General features: G+C 39.5%; 1 protein-coding gene across 1 annotated transcript in view; it reads left to right on the top strand.

The window, feature by feature from the left end:
- ERC2 (ELKS/RAB6-interacting/CAST family member 2) overlaps positions 1–20,977 on the top strand; it is an 832,212-nt gene that overhangs the window by 407,564 nt on the left and 403,671 nt on the right. The window contains exon 7 of the mRNA XM_064593283.1: positions 11,204–11,371. Coding sequence (XP_064449353.1) covers positions 11,204–11,371 — 168 coding nt within the window. The remainder of the gene's footprint in view (positions 1–11,203; positions 11,372–20,977) is intronic.

Here is a 20,977-nt window from a genome sequence, read left to right on the forward strand (position 1 = left end):
TCTTTCATAGGCTAATTAACTACCCCTGGAGAATTTACTTCCAGTTGGGAAATACAACCATCCACCCACCCATCCTTATGCCCCTCCACACATACACACACCTATCATACAGTGTATGCTGAAATATTTTAAAGTAAGTGACAGACAATATAACACCCTGCTACATGTTAGAGCACAGAATCTTATTTGCTGAGTCTCCACTTTTCCTGAGGGCTGCCGATTAGCAACCTTATTGCATTCCTACAGTATATAAATCACTGGGTTAGTAGTTGTAGAAAGTAGTATAGTATAATCACAATAGCAGGGGCACCTGGGTGGCTCAGTCTGTTGAGTGTCTGCCTTCAGCTTGGGTCATGATCCCAGGGTCCTGGGATCAAGTCCCGCATGGGTTCCCTGCTCAGTGGGGAGTCTACTTCTCCCTCTGCCTGCCGCTCCCCCTGCTTGTGTTCCCTCTCTGACAATGAATAAAATCTTTAAAAAAAAAAAAACAATAGCAAAGATTTATTGAGTGTTTCTAGGTGCCAAGCACTGTGCTAAGTGCATTACATGTTATTTAATTTAATCTTCAAAATAACTTGATGGAGGAGGTATTGTTATTATCCTCATTTTGCATCTAACAGCTTACTGTGTTCCTGACATTTGGAAGGCCTGTGGGTAAGGCCATGGCCATTACCATGAGTTGCTTGAACATATATATTTGCGAGGCAGAGACTTTTGCAAAACAGAGTTGTCCACTTGGGCCACTTTTCTCTACAAATGGAAGTTCAAACCAATGTGCTTCAGAGGATTCTTCCTCTTTGATCTCTTTCTCTCTGCTCCCAAGATCTTGACCTTTGACCTTAGTGTCCACTCCCCGAGGTTCTGCTCCTTGCTCCGTTTAGCTCTGTCCTTCACTTTCTCTCATTCCCCACCCCCGTTTCTTTGGATTTGGGATGAAAGAATAGGGGAAAGTAGATTTTGACGTCCTATACATAGAAGGAGTAGAGGGAGTAATAGTGACCCTTTTTCTTTCAGGTCTATAGCAATCTGTAAGATTAACAAACCTTTCTAGTTTTAAGGTACCCACTCCTTAGCAAAACCAATGGAAATTATAATAATTTCCAAGTGGTTTGACACATCATACTATAAGTCCAACCCACGTTGAGGGTTGAGGATTAGAGCCGTAGAAGGTGGGGAGTGACCTTGCTTCTCATGGTCACTTGGATCCAGATTTATGGGGGTTGTGCCATCTTGTAGCTCTACCATCTGCAAAATGTAGCCTTCAAGATCTCTGACTAAGGGAAAGAGTGTGGGGATGGATGGACAGGAAGTGACATATGTCACTTCTGCTTACATTTCATGAATAAAACACATACCCCCATCTTCCTGCAAGGGGCTGGGAAGGGAGATCTTCCCTGGATTCAGGAAGGCAAGGAGAATTGGATGTGAGTGAGAACTAGTGGTTACCACCACAGCAAGTTTTTGATTTTAGGTTATTTTTAGTGTTTGTGTCTTTGGAGGCTGTGTACATTATGCATACTTTCAACTTGAAAGTGTCTCCCCATTTGAATGATTGCAAGTTGAATCAAATTCAAATATACCCTTAATCCAAGTCTGCTATTAGGAAAGACAAACAAACAAAAATTTGAATGTGAAATAAAACTATATTGGGAGTTTTGTGAGTGTTCCAGTTTCATTTTTTAAAAAGCTATTCTTTGTGATAGTGTGTTTATTCAAGTCCTGAAGTGTTGTCAAGTAAGTAGTATTTAATCTGCAAAAATTTTCAAGTGGCCCCTTTTTCCCTCTCAAGGGTTTTTTTTTTTTTTCCTCAAGTGTTGCTGTAGTCATTTTAAGATTGAAATGAACCGTTTGATTTTTAAAAATTATTTATGGCACATCAAGTAGCACTTAGTGTTTGGTCACAACATTGAAACTGTTTCTGAAGCCTATGTAAAATACAGCAGAAAGGTCGGGAGGCTTATGTATAGCACTTTTAGAAACATACCTCACCAATGGAACTGCTTATAATTCCTGGGTGCTGACATAAAGATTAATGATATTTAACTCTGATTTTGGCAATTTTTGCCAATTTTATTGACATTGCCCTTTTCTTTCAAGTTATTACCTGGAGCTGAAGTGATAACAAATGTTTCATGTTTTATACTGCCAGATAAAAGGTTAAATTTTTATGTTACATGCTCTTATACACACACACACACACACACACACAAATACACATACAACTGGATCAGAAGGAAATGAGTAATTCTCCTAAAATGAAAAGATTGTCCTAGTTTTAACATTAGGTGACTAGTTCCCATGCGGTTAAGTCATACGTAAAAGTTGGAAATTCAACCTATGGGTCTTTGTGCACTGACTATATCATACAGTTCTAATTTTCTTTTGTTTTTTCTGGGAAATAATGGTGCTCTTTGCCTTGCCAAGTTTTATTATTGAGTCAACTGCCAAAGTTTAAGAGAGAGAGAGAGTCAAGGCCCTTAAAATTATTTGGTGTTGAGTGAAGAGGCAGAGAAAGGTATTTCATATTCCCAAACATTTTAACTTTTATGTCTCTACCTGATGTTGGAATATAATCTAACCTTCAAGGCTTTTCTGCTTCTTTTATAAATGATGTACACTGTTGAGTGAAGTCCAAATATTCGTGAGGGGAACCCAATTTGCAGCTATATATTCTAATTTTTAATCGACTGTATACTTTCTTTTCTGATCCTCCCTGTATTTAAACTTCTGTGCATCAGGAGGCCTGTGTGCCTGTTTGTGGTTTTGCACCATCTGGAAGTTAAAATTTGATTTTAGAAATGATGTCATACTTGCTTACTACAAACTGGGCTAATGTTGGTCGAGAATTAGATGCAGTTCAGGTCAAAGTTTTATTTAAAAAAAAAAAAAAAAGACCCTAAACCTTGTGTCTTGATTTTTAGGAGACTGCAAAGCTATAAGGGTAGCCTGAAGTGATTGAAGGTCATGATTCAAATTCCTTTGACGCTAGTAAATGCATTTGTGTGCATGGAAAATAAACTCCCAAACAGAAGACCTAGCTGGCACAGATCCTCCTACCATGTAGAGTTTGGGTGTTGCGAGCAGTGTGTTGATCATGGCCATCCTTGTTCTCTATTTTACTCTTGGAGAAATATTCTTACACCTAGGGTTTTATCTCTTCTAGGCTCAGGAAGATGCAGCAGGGCACTAATAGATCACACAGGGCAAGAAGTCACAGTAAATGTTAAGCATATTATTTATCAACACAGAGTCTCTTTTTCTAAACTCTCTTCAGCACCACTTACTACCTCCCATATTGTAATTTATTTATATCACAGTTTTGGATGTTGAATGTTTCCTCTAGCCCAGATATAGACCATCCATCTGTGATAGCTAGAATGCAGGACTAATGGCACCACAGTTTCTTCTCAGATTCACACTGAGTCCTGGTCACCCTGTGGGAAATCTCTGCAATTGAATGTAACCCCTTATAGCCACCACTAGAATCTGGAGTGCCATCTTTTATGTATAAACTAAAAATCACATTTCTTTTTTTGCCAGATAGGATGAAACCCCAAAGAGAAGTATTGATGTTATTCTAGGTTGGTAGCTGGAGACAACTTTAAACAAATATAGGCCACTTGAGAATCTGGGATGCTTAAGCTTTAACACAGCTGGCATGAATTTTCATTTAGTCAAGGGAAGATCCCCAGGACATGAATATCCCCGTCACTTCCCAGCCCCTACATGTCTATGGCCCTTATGTATGAAGAGGCACAGCCATCAGATGTTTAAGGAATCTGCTGTTTTCACAGTGTGCGGTAACAGAATGTCCATTTTGTCTCATAATGTGGTAAGGATCCTTCTGCAAACTGGGCTTCAAGCCTTTGTTTGACTCCTTTCCTTGCTGGGACCTCTTCTCTGGGACAGAAACTGGAGAAACTCTCTCTTTATCAACCTCCCATCATCCTTGACCTTTAGAAACACAACTTTGGTGCTCCTTTCTTGGAAAGGGGTTAAAAAAAGGAGTTTCTACTCTGATAACTTTTGTATTTCTAATATCATCATCCTTCCCTGATGTAGTCTACCTAAGACTGATTCTTGCCTTTAAAATCATAAAATGTTAGGCACTTAGGGGGTCCTTTTTGTTCTATAGATAGGGAAACTGAGGCTGGAGGACTGGTAGGGGAGTTATTTGTCCTGATTCTCACAGATAGAAGCAGAATCCAGTCTAAAACCAAAGTGTCCTTTCCAGTGTTCCAAGTTGCCTTTTGAATCCGTGTCCTGATAGGATTTACATATCTATTTATTTTGGCTTATTATGGTATTCCTGCCTCTTTTTTTTTCGTCCATATTTTACTTGCTGGTAGTATAATAGAAAAATGCTCAACAGGATTTGTGATGAGATGCAGCAGACCCCTACTTACCCTATCTCATTTCTTCTTCCCCAAGACAACCTGTTTTAACTCTTTTTGCCTGGTTATTTTGATATCTCTAAGTAACATGCTTGCCTCACTTCTTCTTCTTCTTTTTGTACAAAATTAATTAAATTTCGCTTTTTTTCCTTTTCAAAATTTTGCATTATGTTCAGTTAGCCAACTCACTACTTCTCGATTGTTGATGTAGCTACTATCTATCAAATTTCTGGTATGGAGGGTGAGGATTAAATTCTTCCATCATCACCCCCAAATCTCACATCACCCATGTAAACTTTTTTTGCACATGGGCTTCGGAATGTTAAGTGTAAAAAATAAAGCTTATGATTCCTCATTTTATTACTGACATTTGGAAAGCAGAAATTGTGATAATCTAATTTTTGAGCTAAGGTAGAAATAGGACTTTTTTTTTTTTATCTTTTCTTTTTCTTTAGTATTTGGAAAGCAGTCTTTCATAACATTGGAGAGTGGTCATTTCCATAGCATTTCCTTCCTCTTGGCAACCTGTATTTTTCTAATTCAGGACTGTTTCTCTGCTTGTCAGTCTTGTTCTTCCAGATGTCTGTGGCATGGCTCATTATGTTCTCCATATTCTTGGAGGATGCTGCAGAACACGAGTGGTGTTGTGCCCTCCCTGCACAATGGAGTATCAATGTGCCTTGTTTTCCAGCTTATGGATTTGCAACAGGGAGACATACTACTATTTCATAATACATTATATTTCATATAAACCTTATATTTAAAAAAGTGTCACTGTTCAGATGCACACACAACAGGACTTAAAGGTAGACACATACTGTTTTTTTTAAATTTTATTTTATTATGTTATGTTAATCACCATACATTACATCATTAGTTTTTGATGTAGTGTTCCATGATTCATTGTTTGCGTATAACACCCAGTGCTCGATTCAGTACATGCCCTCTTTAATACCCATCACCAGGCTAACCCATCCCCCCACCCCCCTCCCCTCTAGAAGCCTCAGTTTGTTTCTCAGAGTCCATAGTCTCATGGTTCGTCTCCCCGTCAGATTTCCCCCCCTTCATTCTTCCCTTCCTACTATCTTTTTTTTTGTTTTTTAACATATAATGTATTATTTATTTCAGAGGTACAGGTCTGTGACTCATCAGTCTTACACAATTCACAGCGCTTACCATAGCACATACCCTCCCCAGTGTCTATCAGCCACCCCATCCCTCCCACCTCCCACCACTCCAGCAACCCTCAGTTTGTTTCCTGAGATTAAGAATTCCTCATATCAGTGAGGTCATATGATACATGTCTTTCTCTGATTGACTTAGTTCGCTTGGCATAATACCCTCTAGTTCCATCCATGTCATTGCAAATGGCAAGACTTCGGGTTTTTTTGATGGCTGGATAATAACCATTGTATATATATACCACATCTTCTTTATCCATTCATCCATTGATGGACATCTTGGTTCTCTCCATAGTTTGGACATTGCTACTATAAACATCGGGGTGCACATAACCCTTTGGATCCCTACATTTCTATCTTTGGGGTAAATATCCAGTAGTGCAATTGCTGGGTCATATGGTAGCTCTATTTTCAACTTTTTGAGGAACATCCATACTGTTTTCCAGAGTGGCTGCACCAGCTTGCATTCCCACCAACACTGTAGGAGGGTTCCCCTTTCTCCGCATCTCCGCCAACATCTGTCGTTTCCTGACTTGTTAATTTTAGCCATTCTGACTGGTGTGAGGTGGTATCTCATTGAGGTTTTGATTTGGATTTCCCTGATGCGCGATGTTGAGCATTTTTCATGTGTCTGTTGGCCATTTGGATGTCTTCTTTGGAAAATGTCTGTTCATATCTTCTGCCCATTTCTTGATTGGATGATTTGTTCTTTGGGTGTTGAGTTTGATAAGTTCTTTATAGATTTTGGATACTAGCCCTTTGTCTGATATGTCATTTGCAAATATCTTCTCCCATTCTGTCGGTTGTCTTTTGGTTTTGTTGACTGTTTCTTTTGCTGTGCAAAAGCTCTTTATCTTGATGAAGTCCCAATAGTTCATTTTTGCCCTTGCTTCCCTTGCCTTTGGCAGTGTTTCTAGGAAGAAGTTGCTGCGGCTGAGGTTGAAGAGGTTGCTGCCTGTGTTCTCCTTTAGGATTTTGATGGACTCCTGTCTCACATTTAGGTCTTTCAACCATTTGGAGTCTGTTTTTGTGTGTGGTGTAAGGAAATGGTCCAGTTTCATTCTTCTACATGTGGCTATCCAATTTTCTCAACACCATTTTGTTGAAGAGACTGTCTTTTTTCCATTGGACATTCTTTCCTGCTTTGTGAAAGATGAGTTGGCCACAGAGTTGAGGGTCCATTTCTGGGCTCTCTCTTCTGTTCCATTGAGCTATGTGTCTGTTTTTGTGCCAGTACCATACTGTCTTGATGATGACAGCTTTGTAATAGAGCTTGAAGTCCGGAATTGTGATGCCGCCAGCTTTGCTTTTCTTTTTCAAGATTCCTCTGGCTATGCGGGGTCTTTTCTGGTTCCATACAAATTTTAGGATTATTTGTTCCATTTCTTTGAAAAAAGTTGATGGGTATTTTGATAGGGATTGCATTAAATGTGTAGATTGCTCTAGGTAGCATTGACATCTTCACAATATTTGTTTTTCCAATCGTGAACATGGAATGTTTTTCCATTTCTTTGTCTTCCTCAATTTCCTGCCACTTTACTGAATTCCTGTATGAGTTCTAGCAGTTTTAGGGTGGAATCTTTTGGGTTTTCCACATAAAGTATCCTATCATCTGCAAAGAGTGAGAGTTTGACTTCTTCTTTGCCGATTTGGATGCCTTTTATTTCTTTTTGTTGTCTGATTGCTGTGGCTAGGACTTCCAATACTATGTTGAATAGCAGTGGTGATAGTGGACATCCCTGCTGTGTTCCCGACCTTAGGGGGAAAGCTCTCAGTTTTTCCCCATTGAGAATGATATTTGCTTTGGGTTTTTCATAGATGGCTTTTATGATATTGAGGTATGTACCCTCTGTGCCTATACTCTGAAGAGTTTTGATCAAGAAAGGATGCTGTACTTTGTGAAATGCTTTTTCTGCATCTATTGAGAGGATCATATGGTTCTTGTTCTTTTTAATGTATTATATCACATTGATTGATTTGCAGATGCTGAACCAACATTACAGCCCAGGAATGAATCCCACTTGGTTGTGGTGAATAATCCTCTTAATGTACTGTTGGATCCTGTTGGCTAGTATTTTGGTGAGAATTTTTGCGTCCATGTTTATCAGGGATATTGGTCTGTAATTCTCCTTTTTGATGGGGTCTTTGATTTTGTGGTCAAGGTAATGGTGGCCTCATAAAACGAGTTTGGAAGTTTTCCTTCCATTTCAATTTTTTGGAACAGTTTCAGAAGAATAGGTATTCTTTTTGAAATGTTTGGTAGAATTCCCCTGGGAAGCCATCAGGCCCTGGGCTTTTGTTTGTTGGGAGATTTTTGATGACTGCTTCAATTTCCTTAGTGGTTATAGGTCTGTTCAGGTTTTCTATTTCTTCCTGGTTCAGTTTTGGTAGTTGATACATCTCTAGGAATGCATCCATTTCTTCCAGGTTATCTAATTTGCTGGCATAGAGTTGCTCATAATATGTTCTTATAATTGTTTGTATTTCTTTGGTGTTGGTTGTGATCTCTTTCATTCATGATTTTATATATTTGGGTCATTTCTCTTTTGTTTTTGATAAGTCTGGCCAGGGGTTTATCAATCTTGTTAATTCTTTCAAAGAACCAGCTCCTAGTTTCATTGATCTGTTCTACTGTTCTTTGGGTTTCTATTTCATTGATTTCTGCTCTGATCTTTATTATTTCTCTTCTCCTGCTGGGTTTGGGCTTTATTTGCTGTTCTTTCTCCAGCTCCTTTAGATGTAGGGTTAGGTTGTGTATTTGAGATCTTTCTTGTTTCTTGAGAAAGGCTTGTATTGCTCTGTACTTTCCTCTTAGGACTGCCTTTGCTGCATCCCAAAGATTTTGAACAGTTGTGTTTTCATTTTCATTGGTTTCATGAATTTTTTAATTTCTTCTTTAATTTCCTGGTTGACCCATTCATTCTTCAGTAGGATGCTCTGTAGCCTCCATGTATTTGAGTTCTTTCTGACTTTCTTCTTGTGACTGAGTTCTAGTTTCAAAGCATTGTGGTCTGAATATATGCAGGGAATGATCCCAATCTTTTGGTACTGGTTGAGAACCTGATTTTTGACCTAGGATGTGATCTGTTCTGGAGAATGTTCCATGGGCACTAGGAAAAAATGTGTATTCTGTTGCTTTGGGATGGAATGTTGTGAATATGTCTGTGAAATCCATTTGGTCCAGTGTGTCATTTAAAGTCTTTATTTCCTTGTTGATCTTTTGCTTAGCTGATCTGTCCATTTCAGTGAGGTGGGTGTTAAAGTCCCCCACTATTGTTGTCTTGTTGTTGATGTGTTTCTTTGCTTTTGTTATTAATTGCCTTATGTAATTGGCTGCTCCCATGTTAGGGGCATAGATATTTACAATTGTTAGATCTTGTTGGGTAGACCCTTTAAGTATGATATAGTGTCCTTCCTCTTCTCTTATTACAGTCTTTGGTATAAAATCTAATTTGTCTGATAGAAGGATTGCCACCCCAGCTTTCTTTTGGTGTCCATTAGCATGGTAAATCGTTTTCCACCCCCTTACTTTCAATCTGGAGGTGTCTTTGGGTCTAAAATGAGTCTCTTGCAGACAGCATATCAATGGGTCTTGTTTTTTTATCCAATCTGATAGCCTGTCTTTTGATTGGGGCATTTAGCCCACTTACATTCAGGGTAACTATTGAAAGATATGAATTTAGTGCCACTGTATTGCCTGTAAGGTGACTGTTAACTGTATATTGTCTGTGCTCCTTTCTGGTCTTTGTTACTTTTAGGCTCTCTCTTTGCTTAGAGGACCCCTTTCAGTATTTCTTGTAGGACTGGTGTCGTGTTTCCAGATCATTTTAATTTTTGTTTGTCCTGGGAGCTTTTTATCTCTCCTTCTATTTTCAATGACAGCCTAGCTGGAATTAGTATTCTTGGCTGCATATTTTTCTTGTTTAGTGCTCTAAATATATTATGCCAGTCCTTTCTGGCCTGCCAGGTCTCTGTGGATATGTCTGTTGCCAATCTAATGTTTCTACCATTGTAGGTTACAGACCTCTTGTCCCGAGCTGCTTTCAGGATTTTCTCTTTGTCTTTGAGACTTGTAAGTTTTACTATTAGATGTCAGGGTGTTGACCTATTTTTATTGATTTTGAGGGGTTTCTCTGTGCCTTCTGGATTTTGATGCCTGTTTCCTTCCCCCAATTCGGGATGTTCTCTGCTATAATTTGCTCCAATATACTTTCTGCCCCTCCCTCTCTTTCTTCTTCTTCTGGGATCCTAATTATTCTAATATTATTTCATCTTATGGTATCACTGATCTCTTGAATTCTGCCCTCGTGATCCAGTAGTTGTTTCTCTCTCTTTTTCTCAGCTTCTTTATTCTCCATCATTTGGTCTTCTATATCACTGATTCTCTTTTCTGCCTCATTTATCCTACCAGGTAGAGCCTCCATTTTTGATTGCACCTCATTAATAGCCTTTTTGATTTCAACTTGGTTAGATTTTAGTTCTTTCATTTCTCCAGAAAGGGTTTCTCTAGTGTCTTCCATGCTTTTTTCAAGCCCAGCCAATATCTTTATAATTGTTCGCAACTCTAGTTCTGACATCATACTAATGTCCATATTGATTATGTCCCTGGCAGTTCGTACTGCTTCTTGTTCTTTTTTTGAGGTGATTTTTTCCATCTTGTTATTTTGTCCAGAGAATAGAGGAATGAGAGAACAAAATGCTAACAGGGTAAGAATGACCTCAGAAAAATATACACTAAACAAATCAGAAGAGACCTGAAACTGGGGGAAAAGCAGGGGAAAGGAAGAAAAAAGAAAGAATATAATCAAATATGATCATCCTGGTGTGGTGTCTCCAAACCCGGCAGATCCCTGTGGTGTGCTCTGCACTGTTCCTCCTGGGGGAGGAATGGAAGTCTCCCAGGATATGCTGCTTGTTTGGTCCCTGCTGGAGGAGCAGTGGCCCGACTGTGCCACAGATCAAGGTTTATGGCAACCCTGAGCTGAGAGCCCAATCCTCGACTCCGTCTTTGCAGCCACCTTCTCCGCTCTGATACCTGGGAGCTCTGCCTCACTCAGGCACCCCTGGTCTTTCTGTGACCCCGAGGGTCCTGAGACCACACTGTCCCAGCGAGGGTTCCACCCCCCACTTAGCTACTGGAGTGATGTCCCTCAGCAGAGCAGACTTCTAAAAGTTCCAGTTTTGTGCTCTGCTGCTCTATCACTTGCCAGAAGTGGCCAACGGAGGCCCCCTCCCCCATTGTCTATCCTCCCGAAAATATCGCCTTGGATTCACTTCTCTGCACATCCTACCTTCCAGAAAGTGGTTGCTTTTCTGTTCAGAGAGTTGCTGCTATTCTTTTCTTCAATCTCCTGTTGAGTTCGTAGGTGTGCAGAATGGTTTGATCCCTATCTAGCTGAATTCCTGGGACCAGACAAAATTTAGGTCTCCTACTCCTCTGTCATCTTGTTCCTTCCCTGGTAGACACAGACTGTTAAAACACATGGCATTGAGATGAGCATGAGCAATGGTTTGACCATGCTGTGCTGAAAAGGCACACTACTGCCCCACTTCCTCCCAGGGCATGACTGATGGTTACTGATGACCACTGTGTAAAACTGCCCCCTTCTTTCTTTTTCCTGACTTCAGGTGGATGCACTGAGGTTACGATTGGAGGAGAAAGAATCTTTTCTCAATAAAAAAACAAAACAGCTGCAGGACCTAACGGAAGAGAAGGGGACACTGGCTGGAGAGATTCGAGACATGAAGGATATGTTAGAAGTGAAAGAAAGAAAAATCAATGTTCTTCAGAAGAAGGTGAGTAGCTGACATAAACCCTTTAGTTTGGGAATTGGTATCATCCATGTCTGTCATTTCAGAGAAATTTTTGAGCACGTGGAAGAGAAGAAACTACTTTTTAAGACTTTAGATTAGGAAGTATAAACTTTAAACTTACTGGTATTTAACTTACTGTTGCTTGTATAATGCCATTTTTAGCATAGCCTGATGAATTTTCTATTTGATTACCTGAAAACTAAATAGTGATGATTTTTTTAATATTTTTCAGCTTTAACATAGAGATAATTATACAAATTTAGATATACATTTAAAATAATAACAAGTCTGAAAAATTAATTTTTTTTCCCTTACGGAGAGTTTAAGAATGTATTCTGTGGGTCTTAAAGGTATTTTAGATGCATCTTTAATTTATGTAAATTTTAGTACATCTTATCTTGCTCAACCCATACTGATTTTTTTTTTTTGGTCGGGGAGGACTAACACTTACACTTATCTTTTAATTGGAATCAATGAGAGAATATATAATAAGTTCTGACTACAGTCACCTAACATAGAAGATGCTTGATCTAGCTAGGGCCCTTCTTTAATTTTTTTCCTTCAGCAGCTCATTTTCTCCATTGTAGGGGATCCAGATTTGGGGAATGGCCCCTAATTTCTTTTTTTTTAATTCCCATCTGGTACCAGCATGGAAACTGGGCAGGAACCAGTGGTAGGCAGGAGGAGCCACTGCTGGGAGCTGCCTCAGACAGGCATGTTGCTGGGCACCCATGTTGCAGTTCCAGACAAATGGACTCTAACTGGTCCCTCCTTCTGGTGTCATTTGCCACTATCATCCCCCACCTTGTTTATATCAACAGCATCCTAGCTGTTTTTCGTTTCCACCCTTACCTTTCCTATAGGCTGTTCTGAACATAAAACCTGGAGTAGGCCTTTTATAACATAAAACAATTTATATCACTCTGATCAAAACTCTCTGGTCATAATAACCACCTACATAATTTTGCAAAATGAAAATCATTTAAACTTTATTGAGAATTTCTGGATGAGCATGGGGCCTGTTGCAGCTACACAAGTCATATGCCCATGAAGCCACCCCCAACCCTTGTGGCTTCCATCCTCACTCTCAGGGTATTGGTGATCTGATGGATCACATTATTAATTCATTTCTGTTGAGATCTTCACAGACAATGCCCTGGTAATTTGATCTCCCCTTTGCAGCTCTAGCTAATTGATACAGATAGAAGAGAGCTCGGAAGACATGACCGAGGACCCTTGAATCAATGGGGCTGTTAAGGGCAGATGGGACTAACAGAGAGACAGAGTGGCAGTTCTTGGGGCAGGTACTAAGGATTCCAAAGAAAACGTTTCCTTTAAAATCTGTGGCAGTGAATAATGATGAAAGCTGACATTTTTTGAACTTATGTTGAATACTGTATGCTGGACACTTTGCTATGCTTGTTACATGCACTGTTTACTTATTTTTGACCATAATCCTGTGAAGCAGGTATAGTTCTTAACTCCAGGAAACAAGGACACTGAAGCCTATGGTAGGCTTGCCCAAGGTCATGCAACCTAGATGCAAGTTTTTGGTTTTTTTGACTTTGAGAAAATAGAATAAAATGGTCATTGCAATTTAAGAGAATACGCCTCATTTTCCTTTGGACCTCAAGTTTTATGATAATGACATCAGGTGTCAATCGATGAAGAACATCACAATTGCTTGTTTTATAAGGAGTTGAGACTAAGTGTTCTTATTCTTGAGGAATAAATGGCATTGATGTTCTCGGTAAAGAATTTGGGAACGTACTTTCAATGCATAAGTGACAAAAGACATTTGCTGATGTGCGCATTTTGCAAAATTTTATACTTTGCCCCAATAGCAAGGCTCAAAGTTTTGAGAACTAGTTTGGAAGTTCTAGAACAAAGCCAATTGTATGTTATGGCTCCTTTGGGCAACATGATTATAACACCACTTATTTAAACCATCTAGATAATGGATTAGGAAATATTTCATGTGTATTCAGAGAGGTTCTTCAGCTTCAAGTTTTTTTTCACTGGGTATTTACCAGTCCATTTGAGGAGGAAATAATACCACTGGCAACATAGTGAAGGGGCAGGTGTTCTATTATACCTGCAATGTAAAGGAGAGAGAATCCCCAAAGAAGTAATGCACACAATTCAGAAATCTACTCAAAATGTGGAACTAATACAGAAGCAAATGGGCCAATGAAACATTGTCTTTGGGACAGGAGACTCCTTCAAGTTTTGACCACATTCAGCATAATTGGCTGTTTTAGGGCAGGCCTGGATTGGAACAGCATAAGCTTTGGATTAGGGTGTGTTGGCATGGAAGAAATAATAAACTTATGTCAGTGTCAGACATGTAGTATTACTTAATATTTCTTTCTTATAGACTCTTTGGCAACCAGCACTGTGTTTTGATGCCAATAGAAATGGGTATGCTCCTTTCATAGCCATGTTTAACCTGGCAAAGCTAGGCTTGCACCTCGTATCTGTCAGTCTTGCCTTCAGAGCTCTGGGTCTCAGAAATCTTGTATCCTCCATAAGCCACATGAATAGGTCACATGTCTAGGCAGCAGGCGTGGACACAATGCTCTAAGCATTTTGTTACTTGGGGAAGGAAGTGAAGTTGAATAAACAGAGAACCCCAGGTGACAGAATATCTCTGAGCGAGCTTTTGTAGGAAAACAGCAGTTATCGAGCATGGATTTTTGGCTGTATTCCATAATTCCCAGATATGGAGTTCTTTTAGTAGGGGACAAAAATGTGCACGTATGAAAATTGTTCAGTTGATTATCCTCTTACGGCTGTGATGCTGAAGTCAGAGGAGCAGTACAGTTTTCAAGCTGTAGGCTTTGCATTCTGTTCTCATACCTGAATTCAGACTTCAGTTGATGAAGTGCTATCTGACTATTGAGTTTTTGTAGGAAATGTCATAAAACCTTGATGACATTGTACATTTGGAAAGTATAAATGCCCAGGGTTATAGGACATGGTAGCATTATTTGAACCAGATCAAATTCAGACTGTTATGTAGCTCATGCAACATAAACTTACTACCCAAGAAATTTTTAAAAAGCCATTAAATTGGACAAAAATTCTATCTCCATTTTCATTCTAGGTCTCAGTCCCACTTTATAGAGCAGAGGTACTTTATTTATTAGGGGTAGAAAAACAGATGGTGATTTCTCTGGAAGCCAAGTTCACTATCTGCCTACTGGGCTTCATGGATTGCCCTGTGGGTTGGAAAGGGCAGGGAGAGGTGAGTGGAATTGGCTTCTGGGGGTGACGTGTATGGACCTGCCCACTTCAGCAGCTTTATTCTACCCATTTGGAAGTGTGGCGGTGAAAATCCTGAATGACGATAATCTGAGAGGTAAGGATGCTGCAGGAGTATGGTTACTATCATACTGGGTTTCTTCATGAAGTTTATCAAAAAACAGTATCTGAGGAGACGAATATAGAACATAGAGATTTCCATGTTAGTGTAAAGTTGATGTAAGTTATGGAGGACTTTGAACTGAGCTCTTTCTTGGTGTTTAAACATCCAGTTGCACTTTTATATTTATTATTGGCAAACCACCTATTTTTTGAACACATGGAAAATTGTGTTCTTTTTGCATTTACTTAATGTTTCCTATGTGTCAGTCAGTCACTACTCTAGGTCCTAGAAGCTCAAAGGGAAATAAGACATTCTCCAGTCTTCCAGAAGCTGACAGTCTGGTTGGGGAGATAGACATGCATAATGGAGAGCAATATGATGTATTACCAGATGCAAACTGCTTGATGGACGCAGACAGCAGAAGCTAATTCTGACTACCTTGAGCAAAAGGGAGTTTATGGCAGATACCCAGAGCCCCAGTATCTGGCCGGTAGAACCAGATTAAGAATGATCAAGAACCAGGACAGCTGTAGGAGACCAAGAGAAAGGAGAGAGTGCCATGATCTTATAACCAAGAATGTCTGGTCAGGCATCTTCTCTGCTGATGGCTCCCCTTCACCCTCCTCCCACTGCTCTTACATCATGGTGTTGGTTAAGATTTAAAGTCCTGGGAGAGAGCTCCAAATTTCACACAGGTGCCTCTCATTGGCAGGATCTAACCAGACCTGCCCTAAAAGGAATCTGGGAAATGTGGTTCCAAGAGATTTCCACTCAGTTCTTGTGTCATTTACTCAGGGAAGTCTTTGCTGACATTGCAGGCTGGGAGAGGTTTTACACTTTTAAAGAACCGTTTCTTGGCTCAGTTTGAAATTCTGGATCCCTTTAGTGAATGTTGGCTTCCCTCCCACGGCTAATCTCTGTGAGTGCCCCAACTGTAGTATTCAAGATACCTCCAGCTCCTTGCAGAATTCTTGGCAGGTGATGGTCCTCAATCAATAAACATTGGGTGAATAAATTATATCAGCAAATTCTGAATGAATGAGGACTTGGGAGAAGAGAAATCACTTTGAGATCCACTCCTGGCCCACAAATACTGTTAGTTGTGATGGAAGTCTTTTGCCCCAGTGAAATGTCAGACTCACTCATTGTTCACAGGATGGTATGTTCTATGTAAGCTGCAGGATGGAACCAACCCATGCATAATGAGACAAGGTGGGGAAATGACTGTTCTACCCACATCTCAAACCTTGGTTCCATTACCCTGACAAGACAAACAAGGGGTTACGGCTTGAGTAAGGGAAATTAGCTACTCTTGCTTCCTTTTCCTTTTTAATAAAAAGAAAATGTGGCATTTATGAAGAATACTGTCTTGTTTTGCAGTGAATACTGCTTCTTTCTCCAGTTCTCGCTTCTAACTTACTGGATTGTTAGAGGCATGGTATTCTGGTGAGAATGATAAAATGAAAGTATTGATTATTCATGATCATTTTTAATTATGACCATGCAAATGTTAATTTTTTATAACAAAAGGATTATCTGCTGCTGATTGAGCCCTTACTACACACCGGACATTGTGCAAAGAGTTTTGCACCCTTAGGTTATGAGTCCTTATAACAAACCTAATGGCCCCTAGGTACTATCATAGTCCCTATTTTTAAAACAAGAGACTGGCTTAAAGAGTAACTTGCCCAAAGTCGCATGGCAGGGAAGTGATGGAGCTCTTCTTAACCACCACACTACTCTGGTGTTTTTCTGTTTTATGACCCTGCCCCACTCATGAGGCAAGTGGGATCATTAACTTTTAGAGATTAGCTAAACTACAATTTGAGCAATTTACCTGAGGTTAACATACAAGGATGCCTATATTTAATACCAAACCAACAGAGATGAAGTTACTAAATAGTGTGATGAAAAATAGGAAACCAATTAAATTAATAAAATACAACATCAGTTCAGGAATTTAAAAATATATGTTAATATATATGTTAAGCTATATTTAGAAAAAAGATTGTGATGACCTTCAGTTTCTGTTTATTTTTCCCCCATGAGGTTCTTTATGTACCATTTTAAGTCACTGGATTTTTTTGCTGCTTTGTTTTCAAAGGATTGTACCATTTTTGCTATCATAGTAGTTTCACTTTGTTTTGGTAGTTGGCTTAAAGGAACAAGACCTCAAAAGGTGATTAGAGCCTTCTAAGCAGCTTTCCTGGATGAGTTGCAGATGAATTCATGATTTGGGAGACTCCTCACCTAGTCCCAAGAGAAAGAGTCTGGGAGGCTGCTCCACCTTGCAGTATGCTTACCTACTGTCTGACCTTGGTGTAGGTGGGCTCACTCTGCATCTAAAGCCAGGAACTGGGCTGGCATCCAAGGGTTGGAGCTGCAACTAGGGTGGTTGTGGATCTAAGGCAGGGTTCTCAGCTGGGAGACACTTTACAACCATCTCACCCCCAGGAACATTTGGCAATGTCTGGGGATAGTTTGGTTATCACAGCAGGGGATATTGCTACAAGCATCTGGTGGGTGGAGTCCAGGGGTGCTGCTAAACATCCTGCAATGCACAAGACACATCTCCTGCCCTCCAAAGCAAATAATTTTCCAGTCCAAAAAGGACTCTGCAGGAGTCTGTTTCTTCCCATGTGTGGACTGTCCAACTTATCTTGGCTCTCTCTTGAGATAGTATTCCTTAAAATGATTTTTACTTTGTATAAAAGACATTTTTCTCTCCAATATCTCTGAATATTATCTCAACTACTATGATTAACATTTTTAGTTATACTTTTTCTCTGGCATCATTATAAGAAGTTTACAGAAATAAATATCTTGTGTGTGTGCATGAGTATGATATTTGAACTATTACTATTTTTATATTTTTGATGCATATATAGCATTCTTAAACTATTGAAATTATTAGGATTATTAAAACTGTTTTTACCACACTGATCATATCAACTAATTTAGAAGGAGGTGCTGGTCAGCTGTGGTATAGGGAATATATAATAGAAATAAAACATCTTATTTGAACAGAGCGGTATTGGGTCAACCAGCAGGTATCACTCAGTTTAAATTTCTTTGGCTAAATGCCAGCATTCTAGTCATTTGGAAAGGTGACCTTTAAGGCTAATTTTTTTTTTTTTTACAAAGCTGGGGGCATCACGTTGCCCGATTTCAAGCTATATTACAAAGCAGTGATCACCAAGACAGCATGGTACTGGCACAAAAACAGACATATAGACCAATGGAACAGGATAGAGAACCCAGATATGGACCCTCAACTCTATGGTCAAATAGTCTTCAACAAAGCAGGAAAAAATATGCAATGGAAAAAAGGCAGTCTCTTCAATAAATGGTGCTGGGAAAATTGGACAGCTACATACAGAAGAATGAAACTCGACTATTTGCTAACACCATACACAAAGATAAACTCAAAATGGATGAAAGACCTCAACGTGAGACAGGAATCTGTCAAAATCCTAGAGAAGAACATAGGCAATAACCTCTTCGACATCTGCCACAGCAACTTCTTTCAAGGTACATCTCCAAAGGCAAGTGAAACAAAAGCAAAAATGGACTTTTGGGACTTCATCAAGATAAAAAGCTTCTGCACAGCAAAGGAAACAGCAAAACAAAAGGCAACCCATAGAATGGGAGAAGATATTTGCAGATGACACTATAGACAAAGGGCTGATTTACAATATCTATAAAGAACTTCTCAAACTCAACACCCAAAAAACAAATAATCAAGTCAAAAAATGGGCAGAAGACATGAACAGACACTTCTCAAAAGAAGACATACAAATGGCTAACAGACACATGAAAAAATGTTCATCATCATTAGCCATCAGGGAAATTCAAATCAAAACCACATTGAGATACCACCTTACACCAGTTAGAATGGCAAAAAGGAAAAAGGCAAGAAACAACAAATGTTGGAGAGGTTGTGGAGAATGGGGAACTCTCTTACACTGTTGCTGGGAATGCAAGTTGGTACAGCCACTTTGGAAAATAGTGTGGAGATTCCTCAAAAAATTAAAAATAGAGCTACCCTATGACCCAGCAATTGCACTCCTGGGTATTTACCCCAAAGACACAGATGTAGTGAAAAGAAGGGCCTTATGCACCCCAATGTTCATAGCAGCAATGTCCACTGTGGAAATAGCCAAACTGTGGAAAGAGCTGAGATGCCCTTCAACAGATGAATGGATAAAGAAGATGTGGTCCATATATACAATGGAATATTACTCAGCCATCACAAAGGATGAATACCCAACTTTTACATCAACATGACTGGGACTGGAGGAGATTATGCTAAGTGAGATAAGTCAAGCAGAGAAAGTCAGTTATCATATGGCTTCACTTATTTGTGAAACATAAGGAATAGCATGGAGGACATTAGGAGAAGGAAGGGAAAAATAAAGGGAGGAGGAATCAGAGGGGGAGATGAACCATGAGAGACTATGGACTCCGAGAAACAAACTGAGGGTTTTAGAGGGGAGGGTAGTGGGGGGATGGGTTAGCCTAGTGATGGGTATTAAGGAGGGCACATATTGCATGGAGCACTGAGTGTTAAATGAAAACAATGAATCATGGAGTGCTACATCAAAACTAATGATGTACTATATGGTGACTAACATAACATAATAAAATTAAATTTAAAAAAGGCTAATTTTTTTTTGAAAAAAAGTGCTTGATTTTAGTCACCTTTGGGCTAAAAATCTGATTTCTATATTCACATTTAATATATTTTTTATATATTTTATCTAGTCATTTGAGATGTGAAAATATTATTCATTGTGACTGAATGTAACTTTAATATGTTGCTTAAATATTTGCAGCTAAAATGTACTGTCTAGATTAGTGTTTGTGATTTGCCAATTTTTTTTGAACAGTGCCTTCTTCAGTCTAGAAAATATAAGAAAATCCTAACTTACTACATTATATAACAAAGTCTCTACGCGTATTCTGTGTTTGTATGGTTATTGGTGTTTGCATGTTGTTGGTTCTAAGCAGAACATCTTTGTTCTGGCATCATTTAATGTATTGTATCTTTATCGTGGCTTGAAGTTGATACCAAAGTTTCTAGTACTAATTAAATTTCACAGGACCAGTAATCACAAAGCATGTGTGCCTCCTATTCTTGGCTGGAATTATTTGCCCAATGTTAGCAATGACCTAGGCAAAGACCAGCTTGGTGGTTTTAACCAATTGATCCTATTGGCAAGAAGTTCATTTTGTTCCAATGAAGTGATATTTTGAAGGTCACTTTGCATCTCTTGAGTAGAGACGTGGCTGGCCTCTTCGGTAAAACTATGCTTCTTTATGAAGCAGTAAATTCACCAGCCTCCTTTTTCATGTGGATTGCTAAGGGATTTGAAGTTGCCCTTCTCTTAGGGATGCCATTGATGAAATGATATTTTGTTATCAAAAGAACCAGAAAGTTTACCTTCTGATGACCAAGTAAAGAGATTTAAGGAAGCCTGCTAATTCATTCATGCATTCGTTCAGCAACTACAGTCACTCTCCTCAATTAGCTGCATCTTTCTACCCCCTGGCTTGTTCTTTCTATCTATTATCTATCTATCTATCTATCTATCTATCTATCTATCTATCTATCTATCTATCTATCTATCCATTTTAGGAGAGATAGAGAGCATGAGTGGGGGTGGGGGAGGGCAGAAGGAGAGGGGAGAGAGAATCCCATGGAGCCTGCCATGGGGTTGATCCCAGGACCCTGAGATCATAACCTGAGCCAAAATCAAGAGTCAGATGCCTACCTGACTGAGCCACCCAGACGCCCCTACCCCCTGGCTCTATTGAACACAACCAAATATTATTGGACTTTAAAAGATATGTAAAAGTAGGGATGCTGATGAAGCATGAACAATCCTGAAGACAGAAAGATATGAGAGAGCAGAAAACCTGGGAGAGACTTGATGGGCCCTTCTGGTCTGGTCTTTTCATTTTTCCACTCAGGACTCAGAAGTCCTGGGAGATACAGTGACTTGTTTAGGGTCACAGAGCTAATTACTGACAGGGCCTGGGCTCTGATGACACTTTTCCTTCTTCTCTTCATTCCCTTGTGACGTCTGAGGACTTGGGCACCATTGCGTTATTCTGGCCAGCTTGCCTTCCCTTCCTTTGTACCATCCAGTCATCCAACAGAACATATTCAGCATCTGTAATGATCGGGATGCTCTGTAGGCACTGGGGGTTACATAGGC

The sequence above is a fragment of the Mirounga angustirostris genome, unplaced genomic scaffold (assembly GCF_029215605.1).
Source record: "Mirounga angustirostris isolate CCGP_5_RB_7025 unplaced genomic scaffold, mMirAng1.0.hap1 SCAF_1, whole genome shotgun sequence".
Taxonomy (NCBI): domain Eukaryota; kingdom Metazoa; phylum Chordata; class Mammalia; order Carnivora; family Phocidae; genus Mirounga; species Mirounga angustirostris.